This window comes from Thalassophryne amazonica, chromosome 2 (assembly GCF_902500255.1).
Source record: "Thalassophryne amazonica chromosome 2, fThaAma1.1, whole genome shotgun sequence".
Taxonomy (NCBI): domain Eukaryota; kingdom Metazoa; phylum Chordata; class Actinopteri; order Batrachoidiformes; family Batrachoididae; genus Thalassophryne; species Thalassophryne amazonica.
This window is the reverse complement of record NC_047104.1, coordinates 28,736,888-28,758,310: the sequence shown is the minus strand read 5'-3', so window position 1 is coordinate 28,758,310 and position 21,423 is coordinate 28,736,888. Positions and strand designations below refer to the sequence as shown.

General features: G+C 47.6%; 1 protein-coding gene across 1 annotated transcript in view; it reads left to right on the top strand.

Moving 5' to 3' along the window:
* Positions 1-21,423, top strand: part of si:ch211-220f16.2 (golgin subfamily B member 1) — a 105,563-nt gene that overhangs the window by 23,686 nt on the left and 60,454 nt on the right. Inside the window, exon 6 of the mRNA XM_034184597.1 lies at positions 2,273-2,428. Within this exon, the coding sequence (XP_034040488.1) occupies positions 2,273-2,428 (156 nt within the window). The remainder of the gene's footprint in view (positions 1-2,272; positions 2,429-21,423) is intronic.

Here is a 21,423-nt window from a genome sequence, read left to right as displayed (position 1 = left end):
GAACTTTTACAACTGGAGAAACTGTGCGTAATGCAAGTTTTGAAATTTGCAGCCACAGAAGCTTTTAACTTCTTCAGGATTGTTGATGTGTCTTGGTGAGCTTCCTCACTCGTCCTCACTTTCACAGTCCCTTAGTTTTTGAAAACTGTCTGCTCAACACAGATTTGTCATAGAGTACCATACTGTTTGTATTTCTTTGTAACTGATGTAAATAAAGTCCAAGACATAATCAGGGTCTTGGAAATGTACATGTATCCATCCCCTGACTTGTCTGAAGAAAACTGGATGTAAAAGTGATGGTTTATACTGTATATGTGTTATACTAAAGGGTGCACTTTCTTATTCACGCCATCATTTTGACTTTGCGATTTTTATTTCTTTTAATTCATGATGTAGAAATTACTTTGCACTGTGGGTTTGAAGGGCATAATTTTTGAAATTTTAACATAAAAAGCCAGATTTTTTTTTTTTTTTTTTTTTTTGATGTCCTCAAAAATTTCAAACATGTTAAAGCTAAAGGGGTTCACAATTTTCAAGTAGCACTGTACGTTAGGAATTAAGTGCAATAATATTTTCACAGAATAAACTGCGAATGGCTTAGTGGTTAGCACTGTTGCCTCACAGCAAGACACTCGTTGGTTCACTTCCCACCTAGGGCCTTTCTGTGTGAATTACGTGAATTTCTATGTGTGCGTCCGGTTCTGACCACCTCGGCGACTTCACCCTGGGTGATGAATGAGTCTGCCTCTGAGTCCCCAGTCTCTGCTTCCTCTTCGGAAGACGCCTCTGCTTCCTCTTCGGAAGACGTGACGAAGACCGTTCTCCCCGTGTTTGCTTTGGTTCCCGCCGGCTTCATCCTACATCCAAAAGACATCCATGTTAGGTGAATTGGACACTTCAAAAATTGACCGCAGGTGTGAATATATGTGGCACTGTGATAGACTGTCATCCTGTTTGGAGTGTACCTCGCCTCACCCCATGTAACTGCTGGGATAGGCCCCAACCACTCCCCCCGCTCCCCAACCACCCTTAATTGCAGTAAGGGCATGTAGAAAATGGATGAATAAACTGCCAGTTGGAGCATTGCATGCATTATTCTGTCAGTGTTTGTAAAATTTAATTCATTGATTTAGAGAGCTTCTCGTGTATTTCTGCTAGGGCTGCAGCTATTGATTATTTTAGTAATCGAGTATTCTGTTGATTTATTCTGTCAATTATTCGAGTAATCGGATAAAAAGTACTTTTGTGTTTTTAAACGACATCACCAGTCCAGGGCTCTCCCATAGCAATGGCACAGTGTCGCTGCACCATCGCGCAGATTGTCAGATTTAATGTATCTCTTTCTGTTTTCCTGGGTAATTATTCATTTTTTTCACATCTTTACAACTTTTGGATCTTTTCCGGTGTCAGGAGCTCAGCCAAAGTTGGGCCAAAGTCTTGACATTTTGCTGAAATGGCGATGGGATGTGGCTTTCTGTTTTTTGTTTTCCCCAACTTGTAAAATAAGTTTTTTTAAGGTTGGTGGGCTGGGTCGCTGCGTGATTTTTTTTAATTTTTTTTAATCCCTCTTTCTCTGCGATTCAGCAGATGTATTTCAGCTGGAGGTTGAACATGCAAGCCTTGCAGTCAGTTTTTTTTTTTTTTATTAATGTTTAAGTTACAGTGTTTGTGAAACGTGTGTTGCCCACAAAAGCAAAAATTAAAAAACGAAACACAGTGCGAGTCTGTGCCAAACACGGAAGAAAGAGAGCATCTTCTTTCAGAGACTGTTTGTCCATGTGGCTGGGACCGGAGCTGTGACTCGCCCAGTGTGAGCGGAGTGCTGAGCCCCTCACACCGGGGAGAGAGAGACAGCGGCCGGCCGCCGCGCGGATAGTCACTGCTCACGTAGAACGGAGAGCAACCAGTGGACAGAACATTTTTTTTTGTTTTTTTTGTTTGTTTTGTTTTAAAAACACACTGCTTCACTTTAAATGGACAGTAAGCTGTTTCAGATGATCAGCGTGGTCCCTCTTTCTCCTAAAAGTCTTTTTTTGGGGGGGGATGTTACAGCACCACACACAGACCTGGCATGTGTAATATAACATTAAACGAAGCTTCGAGGCACAGAATTTGCCTTGATCATTTTTTGTAATACAATTATTCGAGTTACTCGACAAATCGTTTCAGCCCTAATTTCTGCAAACTGGTACTCATCAAGCTGCTGAAGTCTCCTTGTTGGTTTATATGTTATTTGTTGAGCCATACACATAACTGCATTCATTCATTGTAGAGGAAGGAGGTGGCATCAAACCGGCAGCGAGGTGAGGAGATGGATGCAATGCTGATGGAAAAAGACAGGAAGATGGCAGAGAAAGACGCCTACATTATTCACCTACAAACAGCAATGACAGGAGATCATCCTGTCATACCTGCACTACAACAAAAGGTGAAAAGTACATTTTCCCCGAAACAAATTTTCAGTACATTTATACAGCAGAAAATGACATAAATCACCACACAGCAAGAATAAGGTCTAACCTTAACAACCACCTGAGCAAACACATCGGCGACAGGGGTAAGGTAAAATTTGTTATTGCTGGAAGAAAACTCAGGCAGACTAAATTCAGTGAGGTAACCATCTGCTTTAGCCATACTAACAGTAACAAATAATTGTCAAACATGCAAATGTTGCAGCTCACTATTCTATGCATATGTCTTCTCTGCAAACATTTTATTATGTTTAAAGCTGGGCAGTTTGATACACACATTCCTTGGCATTTAAGTTCAGATCAGGAAGCATTAACAAGTATTGTTCTAAAAAAAAATTTTTTTTTTTTTTTTAGCCGCAAAGAAGGGGTTAATTCACCATGTTGTGCTGCACACTTTAAAAAAATCATACAAAACAGGTTTCCTATAGTTAGATGATGTGGAGGGATATTCGGTACTTTATTTCTCATAATCCCCCTGGCGGCCCCCTGCACCTCCCAGAATGCACTGCAGCGCCAGCAGAGTTTTGGCATCTGACAGCGTATGTAAATGACCTGCAGTTCATGGAGGTAAATTGTACATAATGTAACTCCAATGCATATGTGTGGTTTTATCAAATAATACTAACACCGTATTCTAATCCATGTGACAGACTGTGTATTATAGTTTTGTCATCTTGCTAATATGTGAAAATTGTTTTGTGACAATAGATGTTATGTGAAAAGACTCTTCTCTGGGATGGAAACATTGACCTGACCCAACAAAAATTATCATTTTTTGGTGATTTTATTTTGTTTTTGGGGGGGGGGGGGGGGGGGGGGGGGGGGGGGTTAAGAGGACCTAAAAATGCACCAGAATGCATCTGAGATTTAAAGTTTTTCCGGTGGAGAACCCCAGAACCCTGCCACAGGCTTTGGCCCTTTGGCCCTTACCAAAAATTTTCAGTTTTTCCATGGCTCACTTTCATCACTGCACATTAGTTACTCTTGTTATCAGTGCACCGATCGCAACTGGGGAAAAAAGCAGATCACAGACATGACACAAAACTAAAGTCATTTCAAATGGCAACTTTCTGGCTTTAAGAAACACTATAAGAAATCAGGAAAAAAAAATTGTGGCAGTCAGTAATGGTTACTTTTTTAGACCAAGCAGAGGAAAAAAAATATGGACTCACTCAATTCTGAGGAAAAAAAAACGATGGAATCATGAAAAACAAAAGAATGCTCCAACACATCACTAGTATTTTGTTGCACCACCTCTGGCTTTTATAACAGCTTGCAGTCTCTGAGGCATGGACTTAATGAGTGTCAAACAGTACTCTTCATCAATCTGGCTCCAACTTTCTCTGATTGCAGTTGCCAGATCAGCTTTGCAGGTTGGAGCCTTGTCATGGACCATTTTCTTCAACTTCCACCAAAGATTTTCAATTGGATTAAGATCCGGACTATTTGCAGGCCATGACATTGACCCTATGTGTCTTTTTGGAAGGAATGTTTTCACAGTTTTTTGTTGTGAAAATGTAGTGACACGGACCCACAACAGGGGGCGGTAATGAACGGACAATGGATAAAGCCAAAAGTAACAATTTAAAGTTGCGAATTGCACAATGGAATGCAGACAGTTGCAGTTGAGGAGTACAGTCAATCATACACAAGGTGACGTGTGGGCAGGCTAGAGGATAGAAGACGTCTGTCCAAAGAAGAGCCGGATCCCACACGGCTTCCACCGCCAATGGATCTGAAGAACACCAGAGCCGCTAAGTCCTGGGTCCCAGGTGGCCACCGTCTCCAGCTGTCAGACCTGGTACTGCTGGCAGAAACAGAAACAGTTAATGGTGGGTGTGTGGATACACACCCAGTAATCTCTCCGTACTCAGTTCCTCCGGGAGGGAGAACCTCCACCACCAGAAACAGAATCACCCATGCAGCTCCTGTCAGTCACGTCCCTGGAAGGAGTGAGAGGCGAAGACGTCGCACTCACACTATCCGCCAATCCAGTTTCAGACTGTGGCCACAGGAAACGGCTGCACACAGAACAATGTTTAATCACTGAAAATTACAGCAGAGAAGGTTACCTAAGTGGTAGCTGATTTCTCGGCGAGGAGGTGGAGTTGCAGTCTGGCCTTTGTAGTGATGGTGATGAGTGACAGCTGGTGCTGATAAGCGACAGCTGTCACTCCAGTGGCTCCGACGCCCTCTCGTGCTTGGAGCCCGCACTCCAAGCAGGGCGCCATCTGGTGGTGGTGGGCCAGCAGTACCTCCTCTTCAGCGGCCCACACAACAGGACTCCCCCCCCCCCCCCCCCCCCCAACGGGCGCCCGACCAGGCTTGTCCGGGTGACGGGTGTAGAAGTCGGCCAGGAGGGCCGGGTCCAGGATGAAGCTCCTCTTCACCCAGGAGCACTCTTCGGGTCCATAACCCTCCCAGTCCACCAGATACTGGAAACCCCGACCCTTTCGACGAACGTCCAGGAGCCAGCGTACTGTCCACGCGGGTTCCCCGTCGATGATCCGGGCAGGAGGCGGCGCCGGTCCAGGGGCACACAGTGGTGAGGCATGGCAGGGTTTGAGTCTGGACACATGAAAAACGGGGTGTATCCGCAGTGAAGCTGGTAGCTTCAGCTTCATTGCGGCCTGACTGAGGACTTTGAGTATGGTGAATGGTCCAATGTACCTGTCCTTTAGTTTCTGGGATTCCACCTGCAGGGGCATGTACTTCGTGGATAGCCAAATCTCCTGTCTGGGCTGGTATGCAGGAGCTGGGGAACGCCGGCGGTCTGCATGGGCCTTAGCCCTCGTCCGGGCTCTGAGCAGGGCAGAGCGGGCGGTATGCCACACCCGACAGCACTTCCTCAGATGGGCCTGGACCGAGGGCACCCCGACCTCTCCCTCCACAAGCGGGAACAATGGGGGCTGGTACCCCAAACATACTTCGAATGGGGTGGCCGGTGGCAGATGAAACTTGGCTATTATGAGCGTACTCGATCCAGGCCAAATGGTCACTCCAGGCCGTCGGGTGCACGGAGGTCACGCAGCGGAGGGCCTGATCCAATTCCTGGTTCGCCCGCTCTGCCTGTCCGTTCCTCTGGGGGTGGTACCCGGACGAGAGACTTACAGTGGCCCCCAGTTCCTTGCAGAAACTCCTCCAGACCTGGGAGGAGAACTGAGGACCACGGTCTGAGACAGTGTCTGATGGAATCCCATGCAGACGCATGACGTGGTGGACCAGGAGGTCTGCAGTCTCCTGGGCCGTCGGGAGCTTCGGGAGGGCCACGAAGTGGGCCGCCTTGGAGAACCGGTCCACTGTCGTGAGGATGGTAGTCATGCCCTGGGACGGCGGGAGGCCCGTGACAAAGTCCAGGCCGATGTGAGACCAGGGGTGATGAGGCATGGGCAGAGGCTGGAGTAGGCCTTGGGTCCTGTGATGGTCGGCTTTGCCCCTGGCGCAGGTGGTGCAGGCCTGGACGTACTCCCGGATGTCGGCTTCCAGAGACGCCCACCAAAAGCGCTGCCGGACCACTGCCACAGTTCTTCGCACCCCTGGGTGGCAGGAGAGTTTAGAACCGTGACAGAAGTCAAGGACTGCAGCCCTGGCTTCCGGTGGGACGTACATCTTGTTCGTGGGTCCAGTCCCCGGATCCGGGTTCCGTGTCAGGGCCTCCCGGACGGTCTTCTCCACATCCCAGGTAAGGGTGGCCACGACAGTGGACCTCGGGGATGGTGGTTTCCGTTGGGTCTGACAGCTCGGTCCTGACTTCCTCCTCGTGCACCCGGGACAGGGCGTCAGACCGTTGGTTCTTCGTCCCGGGGCGGTATGTGATCTGAAAGTCAAAACGCCCGAAGAACAGTGACCAGCGGGCTTGCCTGGGATTCAGACGCTTTGCGGTCCGGATGTACTCCAGGTTCCGATGGTCCGTGAAAACTGTGAATGGTACCGATGCTCCCTCCAACAGGTGTCTCCACTCCTCAAGAGCCTCCTTCACCGCAAGAAGTTCACGATTGCCGACGTCATAGTTCCTGTCAACCGGGGTCAACCTGCGGGAAAAGTAGGCACATGGATGGAGAACCTTGTCGGACTCCCCGCTCTGGGATAGCACGGCTCCTATCCCTGAGACAGAGGCATCCACTTCAACTATAAACTGGCGATTGGGATTGGGCTGCACCAGAACTGGTGCAGTCGAGAACCGGCGTTTCAACTCCCTAAACTCGGCTTCGCACCGATCCGACCATATGAAGGGGACTTTTGTGGAGGTCAGGGCTGTCAGGGTGCTAACTACCTGACTGTAGCCCTTGATGAACCTCCGGTAGAAATTTGCAAAACTGAGGAACTGTTGCAGTTTCCTACGGTTTGTTGGTTGGGGCCAATCTCTCACCGCTGCAACCTTGGCCAGATCAGGGGCGACGGAGTTGGAGGAGATTATGAACCCCAGGAAGGACAAAGAAGTGCGGTGGAACTCGCACTTCTCGCCCTTCACAAACAGCCGGTTCTCCAACAACCGCTGCAGGATGTGACGTACATGCTTGACATGGGTCTCAGGATCCGGAGAAAAGATGAGTACATCATCCAGATATACGAAGACAAACCGATGCAGGAAGTCCCGCAAGACGTCATTAACCAACGCTTGGAACGTCGCGGGCGCATTGGTGAGGCCGAACGGCATGACCAGGTACTCAAAGTGACGTAATGGGGTGTTAAATGCCGTCTTCCACTCGTCTCCCTCCTGGATCCGAACCAGGTGATAAGCATTCCTAAGATCCAATTTTGTGAAAATTTGGGCTCCATGCAAGGGCGTGAACACTGAATCCAACAGAGGTAACGGGTATCGGTTGCGAACCGTGATCTCGTTCAGCCCTCTGTAATCAATGCATGGACGGAGTCCGCAGTCCTCCTTGCCCACAAAAAAGAAACCAGCACCCATCGAGGAGCTGGAGTTCCGGATCAACCCGGCAGCTAACGAGTCCCGGATGTAGGCCTCCATTGATTCGCGTTCCGGACGTGAGAGGTTGTACAGCCTGCTGGACGGGTACTCAGCGCCCGGTATCAAATCAATGGCACAATCGTACGGACAGTGCGGGGGCAGCGTGAGTGCCAGATCCTTGCTGAAGACGTCATGGTACTCGGCTGGCACCGCCGCCAGATTGGGGGGAACTAAAACCTCCTCCTTAGCCATCACACCAGGTGGAACCGAGCATCCTAAACACTCCCGGTGACAGGTTTCGCTCCACTGCGTCACAACCCCAGACGGACAATCAATCCGGGGATTGTGCTGTAACACCCATGGAAAACCCAAAATCACTCGGGAGGTAGAAGGTGTTACATAAAACATAATCTCCTCCCTGTGATTTCCAGACACAACCATTGTCACTGGCTGTGTCTGATGTGTGATTAGTGGAAGAAGGGTGCCATCTAGTGCCCGTACCGACAATGGTGACGGTAAGGCCACTAGAGGGAGCCCAACCTCCTTTGCCCATCTGCTATCCAGCAGATTCCCCTCTGACCCCATGTCCACCAGTGCTGGGGCGTGAAGGGTTAGATCCCCACTCAGGATCGTAACTGGGATGCGTGCAGATCGTCGGGGTTTCCCGCGTGAGTATTATGACCCACCCTTAGCCCAGTCTCTAAGGACGTGTGCTGCTGTTTTGACCGTTTGGGGCAGTTTTTCTGCGTGTGCTCGGTTGAGCTGCAGAGAAAACACTCCCCACGGACCAGCCTCCTTTTTCTCTGATCTGATCTTATTTTGGTCCTGCTCGTTTCCCTAACAACGGCAGCAGGGGGAGCTGTCGTCACGTGGACTACCCTAGCTGTGGAGCGTGGGGAAGACGGCTCCCTTTCGGACCCGGGAGGAAGAGGGACGGCTTGTGCCTGACCACGCCCTTCATCTCGCTCCCGTCGGTGTTCTGTTAATCGGTTGTCTAACTGTATAACCAGGTCGATAAGCCCGTCTAAATCCCGCGGCTCGTCCTTCGCCACCAGGTGCTCCTTAAGGACCAGAGACAGTCCGTTTACAAAGGCGGCGCGGAGCGCAACAGCATTCTAGCCGGCTCGCGCTGCCGCAATGCGGAAGTCGACTGCATACTTAGCTGCGCTCCGGCACCCCTGTCTTATCGACAGCAGCATGCTTGAAGCGGTCTCGCCTCTGAGGGTGGTCGAACACCTGTCTGAACTCCCTCACAAACCCAGTATATGTCGTTAGCTCCCAGAGTGCCGCAGCCCAGGCGCGTGCCTCTCCTCGAAGCAAATTTATTACGTATGCCACCTGGCTGGCGTCTGACTCGTACATGACGGGACGCTGTGAAAAGCCGAGCGAGCACTGCATTAAGAAGTCCGCGCACGTCTCGACACAGCCTCCGTATGGCTCCGGAGGGCTTATGTAAGCTTCAGGGGATGGTGGGGGGGGGGGGGGGGGGGTCGTTGAACGACCAGCGGAATATCTGTTTCAGGCCTCCGGTCAGCAGGAGGAGGTGCTGCAGCAGCGCCCTGAGCATGCGCTTCCACCTGGGCGGTGAGAGCCTCCATCCTCCGATTGAGAATAACATTCTGCTCAGTGACTAAGTCCAACCGAACAGTGAAAGCGGTTAAGATTTGCTGCAGTTCACCTAACACGCCTCCTGCTGACGCCTGTTCACCTCGCTCTTCCATTGGCTGTTCAAGCGATGGTTGACACCCCTCGGGATCCATGACGCTGGCCGAGAAATCCTGTTGTGAAAGTGTAGTGACAAGGACCCACAACAGGGGGCGGTAATGAACGGACAATGGATAAAGCCAAAAGTAACAATTTAATGTTGTGAATTGCACAACGGAATACAGGCAATTGCAGTTGAGGAGTACAGTCAATCATACATAAGGTGACCTGTGGGCAGGCTCGAGGATAGAAGACGTCTGTCCAGAGAAGAGCCGGATCCCACATGGCTTCCACCGCCAACGGATCTGAAGAACACCGGAGCCTCCAAGTCCTGGGTCCCAGGTGGCCACCGTCTCCAGCTGTCAGACCTGGTACTGCTGGCAGAAATAGAAACAGTTAATGGTGGGTGTGTGGATACACACCCAGTAATCTCTCTGTACTCAGTTCCTCCGGGAGGGAGAACCTCCACCTCCAGAACAGAATCACCCGTGCAGCTCCTGTCAGTCACTTCCCTGGAAGGAGTGAGAAGTGAAGATGTTGCACTCACACTATCTGCCAATCCAGTTTCAGACTGTAGCCACAGGAAACGGCTGCACACAGAACAATGTTTAATCACTGAAAATTACAGCGGAGAAGGTTACCTAAGTGGTAGCTGATTTCTCGGCGTGGAGGTGGAGTTGCAGTCCGGCCTTTGTAGTGATAGTGATGAGTGACAGCTGGTGCTGATAAGTCACTGTCACTCCAGCGGCTCCGACGCCCTCTCGTGCTTGGAGCCCGCACTCCAAGCAGGGCGCCATCTGGTGGTGGTGGGCCAGCAGCACCTCCTCTTCAGCGGCCCACACAACAGTTTTTGCTCTATGGCAAGATGCATTATCATCTTGAAAAATGATTTCATCATCCCCAAACATCCTTTCAATTGATGGGATAAGGAAAGTGTCCAAAATATCAATGTAAACTTGTGCATTTATTGATGATGTAATGACAGCCATCTCCCCAGTGCCTTAACTGACATGCAGCCCCATATCATCAATGACTGTGGACATTTACGTGTTCTCTTCAGGCAATCATCTTTATAAATCTCATTGGAACGGCACCAAACAAAAGTTCCAGTATCATCACCTTGCCCAATGCAGATTCAAGATTCCTCACTGAATGTGACTTTCATCCAGTCATCCACAGTCCACGATTGCTTTTCCTTAGCCCATTGTATCCTTGTTTTTTTTCTGTTTAGGTGTTAATGATGAATTTCGTTTAGCTTTTCTGTATGTAAATCCCATTTCCTTTAGGCGGTTTCTTACAGTTTGGTCACAGACGTTGACTCCGGTTTCCTCCCATTTGTTCCTCATTTGTTGTGCATTTTCGATTTTTGAGACATATTGCTTTAAGTTTTCTTTCTTGACGCTTTGATGTCTTCCTTGGTCTACCAGTATGTTTGCCTTTAACAACCTTCCCATGTTGTTTGTATTTGGTCCAGAGTTTAGACACAGCTGACTGTGAACAAACATCTTTTGCAACATTGCGTGATGATTTACCCTCTTTTAAGAGTTTGATAATCCTCTCCTTTGTTTCAGTTGACATCTCTCGTGTTGGAGCCATGATTCATGTCAGTCCACTTGGTGCAACAGCTCTCCAAGGTGTGATCACTCCTTTTTAGATGCAGACTAATGAGCAGATCTGATTTGATGCAGGTGTTAGTTTTGGGGATGAAAATTTACAGGGTGATTCCATAATTTATTCCTCAGAATTGAGTGAGTCCATATTTTTTTTTCCCTCTGCTTGGTCTAAAAAAGTAACCGTTACTGACTGCCACAATTATTTTCCTGATTTCTTATAGTGTTTCTTAAAGCCAGAAAGTTGCCATTTGAAATGACTTTAATTTTGTGTCATGTCTGTGATCTGCTTTTTTTTCTACAAAATTAAACAACTCAGTGAACATCCTCCGAGGCCGGTGATTCCATAATTATTGCCAGGGGTTGTAGATATGTTGCGATGACAACCTATACAGTAATTGAAGAACTGAGAAATCCAATATCAGGCTAAATCATCAACAGACCTGTAATCCACATACATTGGAATTGGCGTCTTGTGTTGTAAAGGACCTGTTAAACAGGATGGTGTCATTTGTGAATCCATTGTGCATTCTAAAACTTTGCCAAGATGCAGAAGAAACATGAAAACACCTTTCTGTGTAACTGCTTCAGAATCCCGTGCGCATTGTTGTCTCTGGTGGAGTTGGGGGCTACAAATGGCCTCACATCCATCCATCCATTTTCTTCCGCTTCATCCGATGTCCGGTTGCGGGGGCAGCAGCTCAAGCAAAGCCGCCCAGACCTCCCGGTCCACACACCATACAGCTCCTCCGGGGGAACCCCGAGGCGTTCCCAAGCCAGCTGCGAGACGTAGTCCCTCTAGCGTGTCCTGGGTCTTCCACGGGGCCTCCTCCCAATGGGACGTGCCCGGAACACCTCTCCAGCGAGGCTTCCAGGGGGCATCCGGGGTCACTCTTCCCGAGTGACCAAGCTCCTCACCCTATCTCTAAGTGAGCTCCCAGCCACCCTGCGGAGGAAACTCATCTTGGCCGCTTGTACTCGAGATCTTGTTCTTTCGGTCATGAGCCAAATCTCATGACCATACGTGAGGGTCGAAACGTAGATTGATCGGTAAATCGAGAGCTTTGCCCCCCTGCTCAGCTCTCACTTCACCATGACGGTCCGATACAGTGACCGCCTCACTGCAGATGCTGCACCGATCCGTCTGTCGATCTCACACTCAATCCGTCCCTCTCTTGTGAACAAGACCCCGAGATACTTAAACTCCTCCCATTTGAGGCAAGGACACTCCACTGACCTGAAGAGGGCAAAGCACCTTTTTCCAGTCGAGAACCATGGCCTCGGATTTAGAGGTGCTGATTTTCATCCGGAAGCTTCACACTCGGCTGCAAACCGCTTCAGTGCACGCTGAAGGTCCTGATATGACGAAGCCAACAGAACCACTTCGTCCGCAAATAGCAGAGACGAGATTCTGTTGTTCCCAAACTGGACCCCCTCTACACCCTGACTGCGCCGAGAAATTCGTCCATAAAGGTAATGAACAGAAACTGTGACAAAGGGCAGCCCTGGAGGAGGCCGACGTGCACTGGAAACAGGCTTAACTTACTACCGGCAATGAGAGCAAAGTTCCTGCTGCGGTCGTACAGGGACCGAAGCACCCCCCCACAGGGCGCCTTCTCCAAATCGACAAAATACATGTGGACTGGTTGGGCAAACTCCCATGAACCCTCGAGCACCCGATGGAGGGTATAGAGCTGGTCCATTGTGCCGCGACCAGGACGAAAACCACACTGCTCCTCCTGAATCCGACGTTAGGGTTAGGGACTGGAGGGTGGAACACACCCTCCAGTCCCCCTTCTTAAACAGAGGGACCCCCACCCTGGTCTGCCAATCCACAGGCACTGTCCCCGACCACCACGAGATGTTGCAGAGACGTGTCAGCCAAGACAGGCCCACAACATCCAGATACTTAAGGTACTCCGGACGGATTTTATCCACCCCAGGAGCCTTGCCATCAAGAAGCTTTCTGACCACCTCGGTGACTTCGGCCTGGGTGATGGATGAGTCCGCCTCTGAGTCCCCAGTCTCTGCTTCCTCTTCGGAAGACGTGACGATGGGATTGAGGAAACCCTTGAAGTATTCCTTCCACCGCCCGATAACATCCCCAGTCAGGGTCAACAGCTCCCGACCTGCATTGTAGACAGTGTTGGTGGAGAGCTGCTTCCACCTCCGGATGCAACAGCTCAGCCCCTCTCTTCACCCGAGTGTCCGAGACACGTGGCCGAAGATCAGATGACATGACTACAAAGTCGATCATCGACCTCCGGCTCAGGGTGTCCTGGTTCCACATGTGCTCATGGACACCCTTGTGTTCAAACATGGTGTTTGTGATGGGCAAACTGTTGCTATCACAGAAGTCCAACAACTGAAGACCACTCGGGTTCAGCTCGGGGAGGCTGTGCTTCCCGATCACCCCCTCTCTAGGTCTCACTGTCGCCGCCCACGTGAGCGTTGAAATCCCCCAGGCGAACAATGGAGTCCCCAGTCGGAGCACTATCTAGTACCCCTCGCAGGGACTCCAAGAAGGTCGGGTCTCTCCACTGCCGCTCTGCCGTAGGCTGAGACAACAGTGTGATAGCTGCCCCCAACCTGAAGGTGTAGGGACGTGACCCTCTCGTTCACCGGGGGGAACTCCAACACATGGCAACTGAGCTGGGGAGCAATGAGCAATGCTTCCCCTGCCCACCGCCTCTCCCCATGGGCAACGCCAGAAAGTGGAGCGCCCAATCCTTCTCGAGAAGTTGGGTACCAGAACCCAAGCTGTGCATGGAGGTGAGCCCGACTATCTCTAGTCGGTACCTCTCAACCTCCCTCACAAGCTCAGGCTCCTTCCTCCCAGTGAGGTGACATTCCACGTCCCGACAGCCAGAGGCTGTGAGTGCAGACCGGGCCGCCGAGCCACCCGCCCTCGACCGCCACCCAAGTCTTCTCTGCACCCAGCCTCCATGGCCCCCTCTGCAGGTGGTGAACACACAGGAGGGCGGGCCCACGTCACTCTTTCGAGCTGGGCCTGGCCAGGCCCCATGGGCTAAGGTCCGACCACCAGGCGCTCGTGTGCAAGCCCCAATCCTAGGCCTGGCTCCAGGGTGGGGCCCCAGCTCTGCTGTGCTGGGCGACATCTCGGTCCTTGATATTATACTGGTCATGGGAGCTTCTGAAGAGCTTCTGAACTGCCTTTAGTCTGACCTGTCCCCGAGGACCTGTTTGCCATGGGAGACCCTACCAGGGGCACGAAGCCCCCGACAACATAGCTCCTTGGATCATCCGGGTACGCCAACTCCCCCACCACGATAAGGTAGCAGTTCGAGGGGGAATGGCCTCACATTTCCACGTATTTTCCCAGTTTATAGATGTACATGCTGGCTTGGAGCGGAGTTTACTGTGGTCTAAAAGCATGATGTTATACATATTTCCTCACTGCTTCAGAGAGGGAGGAATGGCTAAAAAAAACAAGCGAAATATTATTAATTTTCCACACTTTCAGTTTTGATTTATCTTGGGTGCATTTGTGCGTGTTTCTCCATCATTCAAGTGGCCAGCATCAGCTAAATCAGCAGGAAGAATTACAACCTCAATTCCAATAAAGTTGGGACATTGTGTAATTGTGACAGAATACAATGATTTGCAAATCTTCTTCAACTTAAATTCAATTGAATACACCACAAAGACAAGATATTTAATGTTCAAACTGATAAACTTTATTCTTATTCTTTTCCTTTCGGGGGTCACCACAGCAGATCAGTCATTTCCATCTCGCCCTGTCCCCTGTATCTTCCACTGTCACACCTACCACCTGCATGCTTTCCCTCAGCACATCCATAAACCTCCTCTTTGGCCTCCCTCTTCTCCTGCCTGGTGGCTCCATCGTCAGCATCCTTCTCTCTATATACCCTGGGTCCCTCCTCTGCACATGTCCAAACCATCTCAATCTCGCCTCTCTGACTTTCTCTCCAAACCGTCCCACCTGAGCTGTCCCTCTGATATGTTCATTCCTAATCTTGTCCATTCTCGTCACTCCCAAAGCGAATCTCAACACCTTCAGCTCTGCCACCTCCAGCTCTGCCTCCTGCCTTCACCTTCCACCATCTGATCCTTTGTTGAACTCTCGCTGTCTTCTTCTTCACCTTCCACCATCTGATCCTTTGTTGAACTCTCGCTGTCTTTTTCTTCTTTACCTCTAAAGTTATCCTACAAAACAACCATCCTATGCTGTCTAACGACACTGTCTCCTGCCACCACCTTACATTCTCTGATTTCTTTTAGCTTGCATCTCCTATAAAGAATGTAGTCCACCTGTGTGCACCTTCCTCCACTCTTATGTTACCCTGTGCTCCTCCCTTTTCTTAAAGTAGGTATTCACCACAGCCATTTCCATCCTTTTTACACAATCGACTGCCATCTGTCTTTCCTCATTTCTTTCCTTGATACCATATCTACTCATTAGTTTCTCTTCACCAATATGCCCATTGAAGTCCACTCCTATCACTACTTTTTCATGCTTGGGCACACTCTCCACCACCTCATCTAACACACTCCATAAATCGTCTTTCTCCTTCATCTCACAACCTACCTGTGGGGCATATGCACTGATGATATTCATCATCACCCCTTCAATTTCCAACTTCACACTCATCACCCTGTCAGATACTCGCTTAACCTCCAACACACTGTTAAGATACTCTTCCTTTAAAATGACCCCAACTCCATTTCTCTTCCTGTCCTCACCATGGTACAACAACTTGAACCCACTTCCGATGCTCCTGCTCTTACTTCCCTTCCACTTGGTCTATTGCACACACGATATGTCGACCTTTCTCCTCTCCATCATATCAGCCAGCTCTCTCCCCTTACCAGTCATTCTTCCAACATTCAAAGTCCCCACTCTCATTTCCACCCTTCTAGTTTTCTTCTTCCCCCGCTGTTTGTGGAAATGTTCTCCTCCTCTTCTTCGTTGTCGTGAAACTGATAAACTTTATTGTTTTTGTGCAAACATTTGCTCATTTTGAAATGGATGCCTGCAACATGCTTAAAAAAAGTTGGGACAGTGGTATGTTTACCACTGTGTTACATCATCTTTCCATCTAACAACACTCAATAAGCATTTGGGAACTGAGGACACTAATTGTTGAAGCATTGTAGGTGGAATTCTTTCTTTCTTGCTTGATGTACATCTTTAATTGTTCAACAGTCTGGGGTCTCCGTATTTTGTGCTTCATAATGCGCCACACATTTTTAATGGGTAAGAGGTCTGGACTGCAAGTAGGCCAGTCTAGTACCCACACTCTTTTACTACAAAGCCATGCTGTTATAACGCGTGCAGAATGTGGCTTGGCATTGTCTTGCTGAAATAAGCAGGGACGTCCCTGAAAAAGATGTTACTTGGATGGCAGCATGTGTTGCTCCAAAACCTGGATGTACCTTTCAGCATTGATGTGCCATCACAGATGTGTAAGTTGACCATACCATGGGCACGAACCCCCCCCCCCCCCCCCCCCCCCCCCCCCCCCCCCCCCCCCCCCCCCCCCCATACCATTACAGATGCTGGCTTTTGAACTTTGTTCTTGTAACAATCTGGATGGTCTCCTTCCTCTTTTGTCTGGAGGACACAACGTCCATGATTTCCAAAAACAATTTCAAATGTGGACTCATCAGACCACAGCACACTTTTCCACTTTGCCTCTGTCCATTTCAAATGATTTCGGGCCCAGAGAAGGTGGTGGCATTTCTGGATGTTGTTGATGTGTGGCTTTCACTTTGCACGGTAGAGTTTTAACTTGCACGTGTAGATGTAGCGACAAACTGTGTTAACTGACAATGGTTTTCTGAAGTGTCCTTGAGCCCACGTGGTGAGATCCTTTAGACTCGGACTCACTTTTATTGTCACTTGACCCTTACAGGCTTTACTCAGTGATGTTGGTTTTTATTGCAGTGCCGCGTGAGGGATCGAAGGTCACTGGCATTCATTGTTGGTTTTCGGCCTTGCCGCTTACGTGAAGAATGTTCTCCAGATCCTCTGAATCTTCTGATTATATTATGGATTGTAGATGATGGAATCCCTAAATTCCTTGCAATTGAATGAGAAACATTGTTCTTAAACTGTTGGACTCTTTTTTTTTTTCATGCAGTTGTTTACAAAGTGGTGATCCTTGCCCCATCTTTGCTTGTGAATGGCTGAGCCTTTTGGGGATGCTCTTTTTATACCCAATCGTGACACTCACAATTAGTGTCTTCAGTTCCCAAATGCTTATTTTGTGTTGTTAGAAGGAAAGGTTATGTAACATGGTGGTAAACATACCACTGTCCCAGCTATTTTGAAACATGTTGCAGACATCCATTTCAAAGTCAGCAAATATTTGCACAAAAACAAGAAAGATTATCAGTTTGAACCTTAAATATCTTGTCTTTGTGGTGTATTCAGTTGAATATAAGTTGAAGAGGATTTGCAAATCATTATATTCTGTTTTTATTTACATTTCACACAGTGTCCCAACTCCATTGGAATTGGGGTTGTACAATGATTTGCAAATCCTCTTCACCCTATATTTAATTGAATACACCACAAAGACAAGATATTTAATGTTCAAACTGATAGACTTTTTTGTTTTGTGCAAATATTTGCTCATTTTGAAATGGATGCCTGCAACACATTTCAAAAAAGCTGGGACAGGGGCAACAAAAGATTGGGAAAGTTGATGAATGCTCAAAGAACACCTGTGTGGAACATTCCACAGGTGAACAGGTTAATTGGAAACAGGTGAGTGTCATGATTGGGTATAAAAGGAGCATCCCCAAAAGCCTCAGCCGTTCACAAGCAGAGATGGGGTGAGGATCACCACTTTGTGAACAACTGCGTGAAAAAATAGTCCAACAGTTTAAGAACAATGTTTCTCAGTATTCAGTTGCAAGGGATTTAGGGATTCCATCATCTACAGTCCACAGTATAATCAGAAAATTTAGAGAATCTGGAGAACTTTCTACACATAAGCGGCAAGATTGAAAACCAACATTGAATGCCCGTGACGTTCTGTCCCTCAGGCGGCACTCCATTAAAAATCAACATCATTGTGTAAAGGATCTTACCATGTGGGCTCAGGAACACTTCAGAAAACCATTGTCAGTTAACACAGTTTGTTGCTACATCTACAAGTGCAAGTTAAAACTCTACCATGGAAAGCGAAAACCATACATCAACAACATCCAGAAACGCCGCCACCTTCTCTGGGCCCAAGCTCAATTGAAACGGACAGATGCAAAGTGGAAAAGTGTGCTGTGGTCTGATGAGTTCACATTTGAAATTGTTTTTGGAAATCATAGATGTCGTGTCCTCCGGACAAAAGAGGCAAAAGACCATCCAGATTGTGCAGCGCAAAGTTCAAAAGCCAGCATCTGTGATGGTGTTGGGTGTGTTAGTGCCCATGGCTCTTACACATCTGTGATGGTACCATCAATGCTGAAAGGTACATCCAGATTTTGGAGCAACACATGTTGTCATCCAAGCAATGTCTTCTTCAGGAACATCCCTGCTTATTTCAGCAAGACAATGCTAAGCCACATTCTGCACGTGTTACAACAGCGTGGCTTTGTAGTGAAAGAGTACGGGTGCTTGACTTGCCTGCCTGCAGTCCAGACCTGTCGCCCATTGAAAATGTGTGGTGCATTATGAAGCGCAAAATACGACAACGGAGACCCCGGACTGTTGAACAACTGAAGTCATACATCAAGCAAGAATGGGAAAGAATTCCACCTACAAAGCATTAACAGTTAATGTCCTCAGTTCCCAAACGCTTATTGAGTGTTGTTAGAAGTAAAGGTGATGTAAGACAGTGGTACACATATTACTGTCCCAGCTTTTTTGAAATGTGTTGCAGGCATCCATTTCAAAATGAGCAAATATTTGCACAAAAACAATAAAGCTTATCAGTTTGAACATTAAAATCTTGTCTTTGTGGCGTATTCAATTGAATATAGTTTGAAGAGGATTTGCAAATCATTGTATTCTGTTATTATTTATATTTTACACAACATCCCATCTTCTTTGGAATTGGGGTTGTGCATCATTGGATCCCTAGACTTTCTATGGCTTGAAAACAACTGACAGCCATGAAAAATAAAACTGATTTTTTTAAAAAAAACCTTTGCAAGGACTGAAATAAAGTGATGTGACCATTGTTAGGTTCAGAAAACTCACTTTGTCCTTTTCTGACTGAAGCGTCACACAGAGCTCTGTGATCTCTGCTTTGGAAAAAGGCCAATGAACGTATTGTACCTTCAGTATTTCTACAGTGGGGTTAAAAAAAGTATTTAGTCAGTCTCTGATTGTGCAAGTATTCCTACTTTGAAAGATGAGAGAGGTCTGTAATTTTCAACATAGGTACACTTCATCTATGAGAGACAAAATGAGGGGAAAAAATGCAGGAAATCACATTGTAGGATTTTTAAATAATTTATTTGTAAATTATGGTGGAAAATAAGTATTTGGTCAATAACAAAAGTTCAACTCATTACTTTGTAACATAATCTTTGTTGGCAATGACAGAGGTCAAATGTTTCCTGTAAGTCTTCACCAGGTTTGCACACACTGTAGCTGGTATTTTGGCCCATTCCTCCATGCAGATCTCCTCTACAACAGTGATGTTTTGGGGCTGTCATTGGGCAACACAGACTTTCAACTCCCTCAACAAATTTTCTATGGGGTTGACGTCTGGAGACTGGCTAGGCCACTCCAGGACCTTGAAATGCTTTTTACGGAGCCACTCCTTTGTTGCCAGAGTGGTGTGTTTGGGATCATTGTCATGCTGGAAGACCCAGCCACGTTGCATCTTTAATGCTCTCACTGATGGAAGGAGGTTTTGGCTTAAAATCTCATGACACATGGCCATGTTCATTCTTCCCTTAACATGGATCAGTCGCCCTGTCCCCTTTGCAGAAAAACAGCCCCAAAGTATGATGTTTCCACCCCCATGCTTCACAGTAGATATGATGTTCTTGTGATGCAACTCAGCATTCTTCTTCCTCCAAACACAACGAGTTGAGTTTTTACCAAAAAGTTATATTTTGGTTTCATCTGACCACATGATATTCTCCCAGTCCTCTTCTGGATCATCCATATGCTCTCTGGCAAACTTCAGACAGGCCTGGACATGTACTGGCTTAAGCAAGGGGACACGCCTGGCACTGCAGGATTTGAGTCCCTCTCTGCACAGTGTGTAGCCTTTGTTACTTTGGTTCCAGCTCTCTGCAGGTCATTCATCAGGTCCCTCTGTGTGGTTCTGAATTTTTGCTCACTGTTCTCATGATCATTTTGACCCCATGGGATGACATCTTGCGTGGAGCCCCAGATCGAGGGAGATTATCAATGGTCTTGTATGTCTTCCATTTTCTTACAATTGCTCCCACAGTTGATTTATTCACACCAACCTGCTTAACTATTGTAGATTCATGCTTCCCAGCCTGGTGCACATCTGCAATTTTCTTCCTTGTGTCCTTCAACAGCTCTTTGGTTTTGGCCATTGTTGAGTTTGGAGTCTGACTGTTTGAGGCTTTGGATAGGTGTCTTTTATACAGATAAGGAATTCCAACAGATGCCGTTAATACAGGTGGAGGACAGAAGAGCTTCTTAAAGAAGAAGTTACAGGTCTGTGAGAGCCATAAATCTTGCTTGTTTTTGGGTGACCAAATACTTATTTTCCACTATAATTTACAATTAAGTTCTTTAAAAATCCTACAATGTGATTTCCTGGATTTTATTTTTTCTCATTTTGTCTCTCACAGTTGAAGTGTACCTATGTTGAAAATTACAGATCTCTCTCATGTTTCTAAGTACCAGAACTTGCACAGTCAGGGACTGACTAAATACTTTTGTGCCCTACTGTATATTAAAATGTTCCATGTCAAGTGTTTTCATGCAGGTGCCGTCAGGTGCACGGCAGTTGTAAGAAAAACAAACACTCATACAAGATAAATCCAAACTGAATACGCACTGTGTGGAATGTGGGAAAAGGATTCATTTAATATTGGGCTTGTTCTTTCTGCCATAGTGACAGGTTGCTGGTTAGTTAATACTACAGGTTGTCATCATAACAGTACTCAGGGACCAGATTACTTCAACAGTGCAAGTCCAACACCTCTGACATGACCGGTGCTTTTGATGACAGCCGAACTGCACTGCTTGTCCGCTTGTGCTGAATTGATGCCAGAGCTTTCAGAAGCCCAGCATGTCCATTGGACAACCGCAGGAAAAATATAAGACAAAGCTCTCTGTCTGTTCTCTGCTCAAAGTTTTGAACACACACACACACACACAAAACTTTCTGATGATCTCTGTGGACATCAGCTCACAAGAAACTCCTTTTGAGCTTTATAACAGCACTTTATGACGTGAACTTTATTCATAAATATCACGGCACACAGCCCAGATCATTCATCGTCTATTTGGCGATCATGGCATTGTCTGTGCAGTGTTTTGTGCATGGAGTTTGCTGTATTGAGCACCATCCAGCCTTAGAAACTCTTCTGCATTTGTCAGGTGCAGCCCATACTTCATGGCTACCATGGAGATCGTGGCATGTAGTGTGCATTTCTCGAGTCTGGCATCCGCTGTGCATTTCTATGGCATTCTGTGGCATTCTCTGCAATTTCTTGCTCCCACAAGGGATGCAGAACGGACTCTGTCCCTATGTAATGGGGTATAACTGTTGGGATCAAGGAATTGCAGCTTGACACA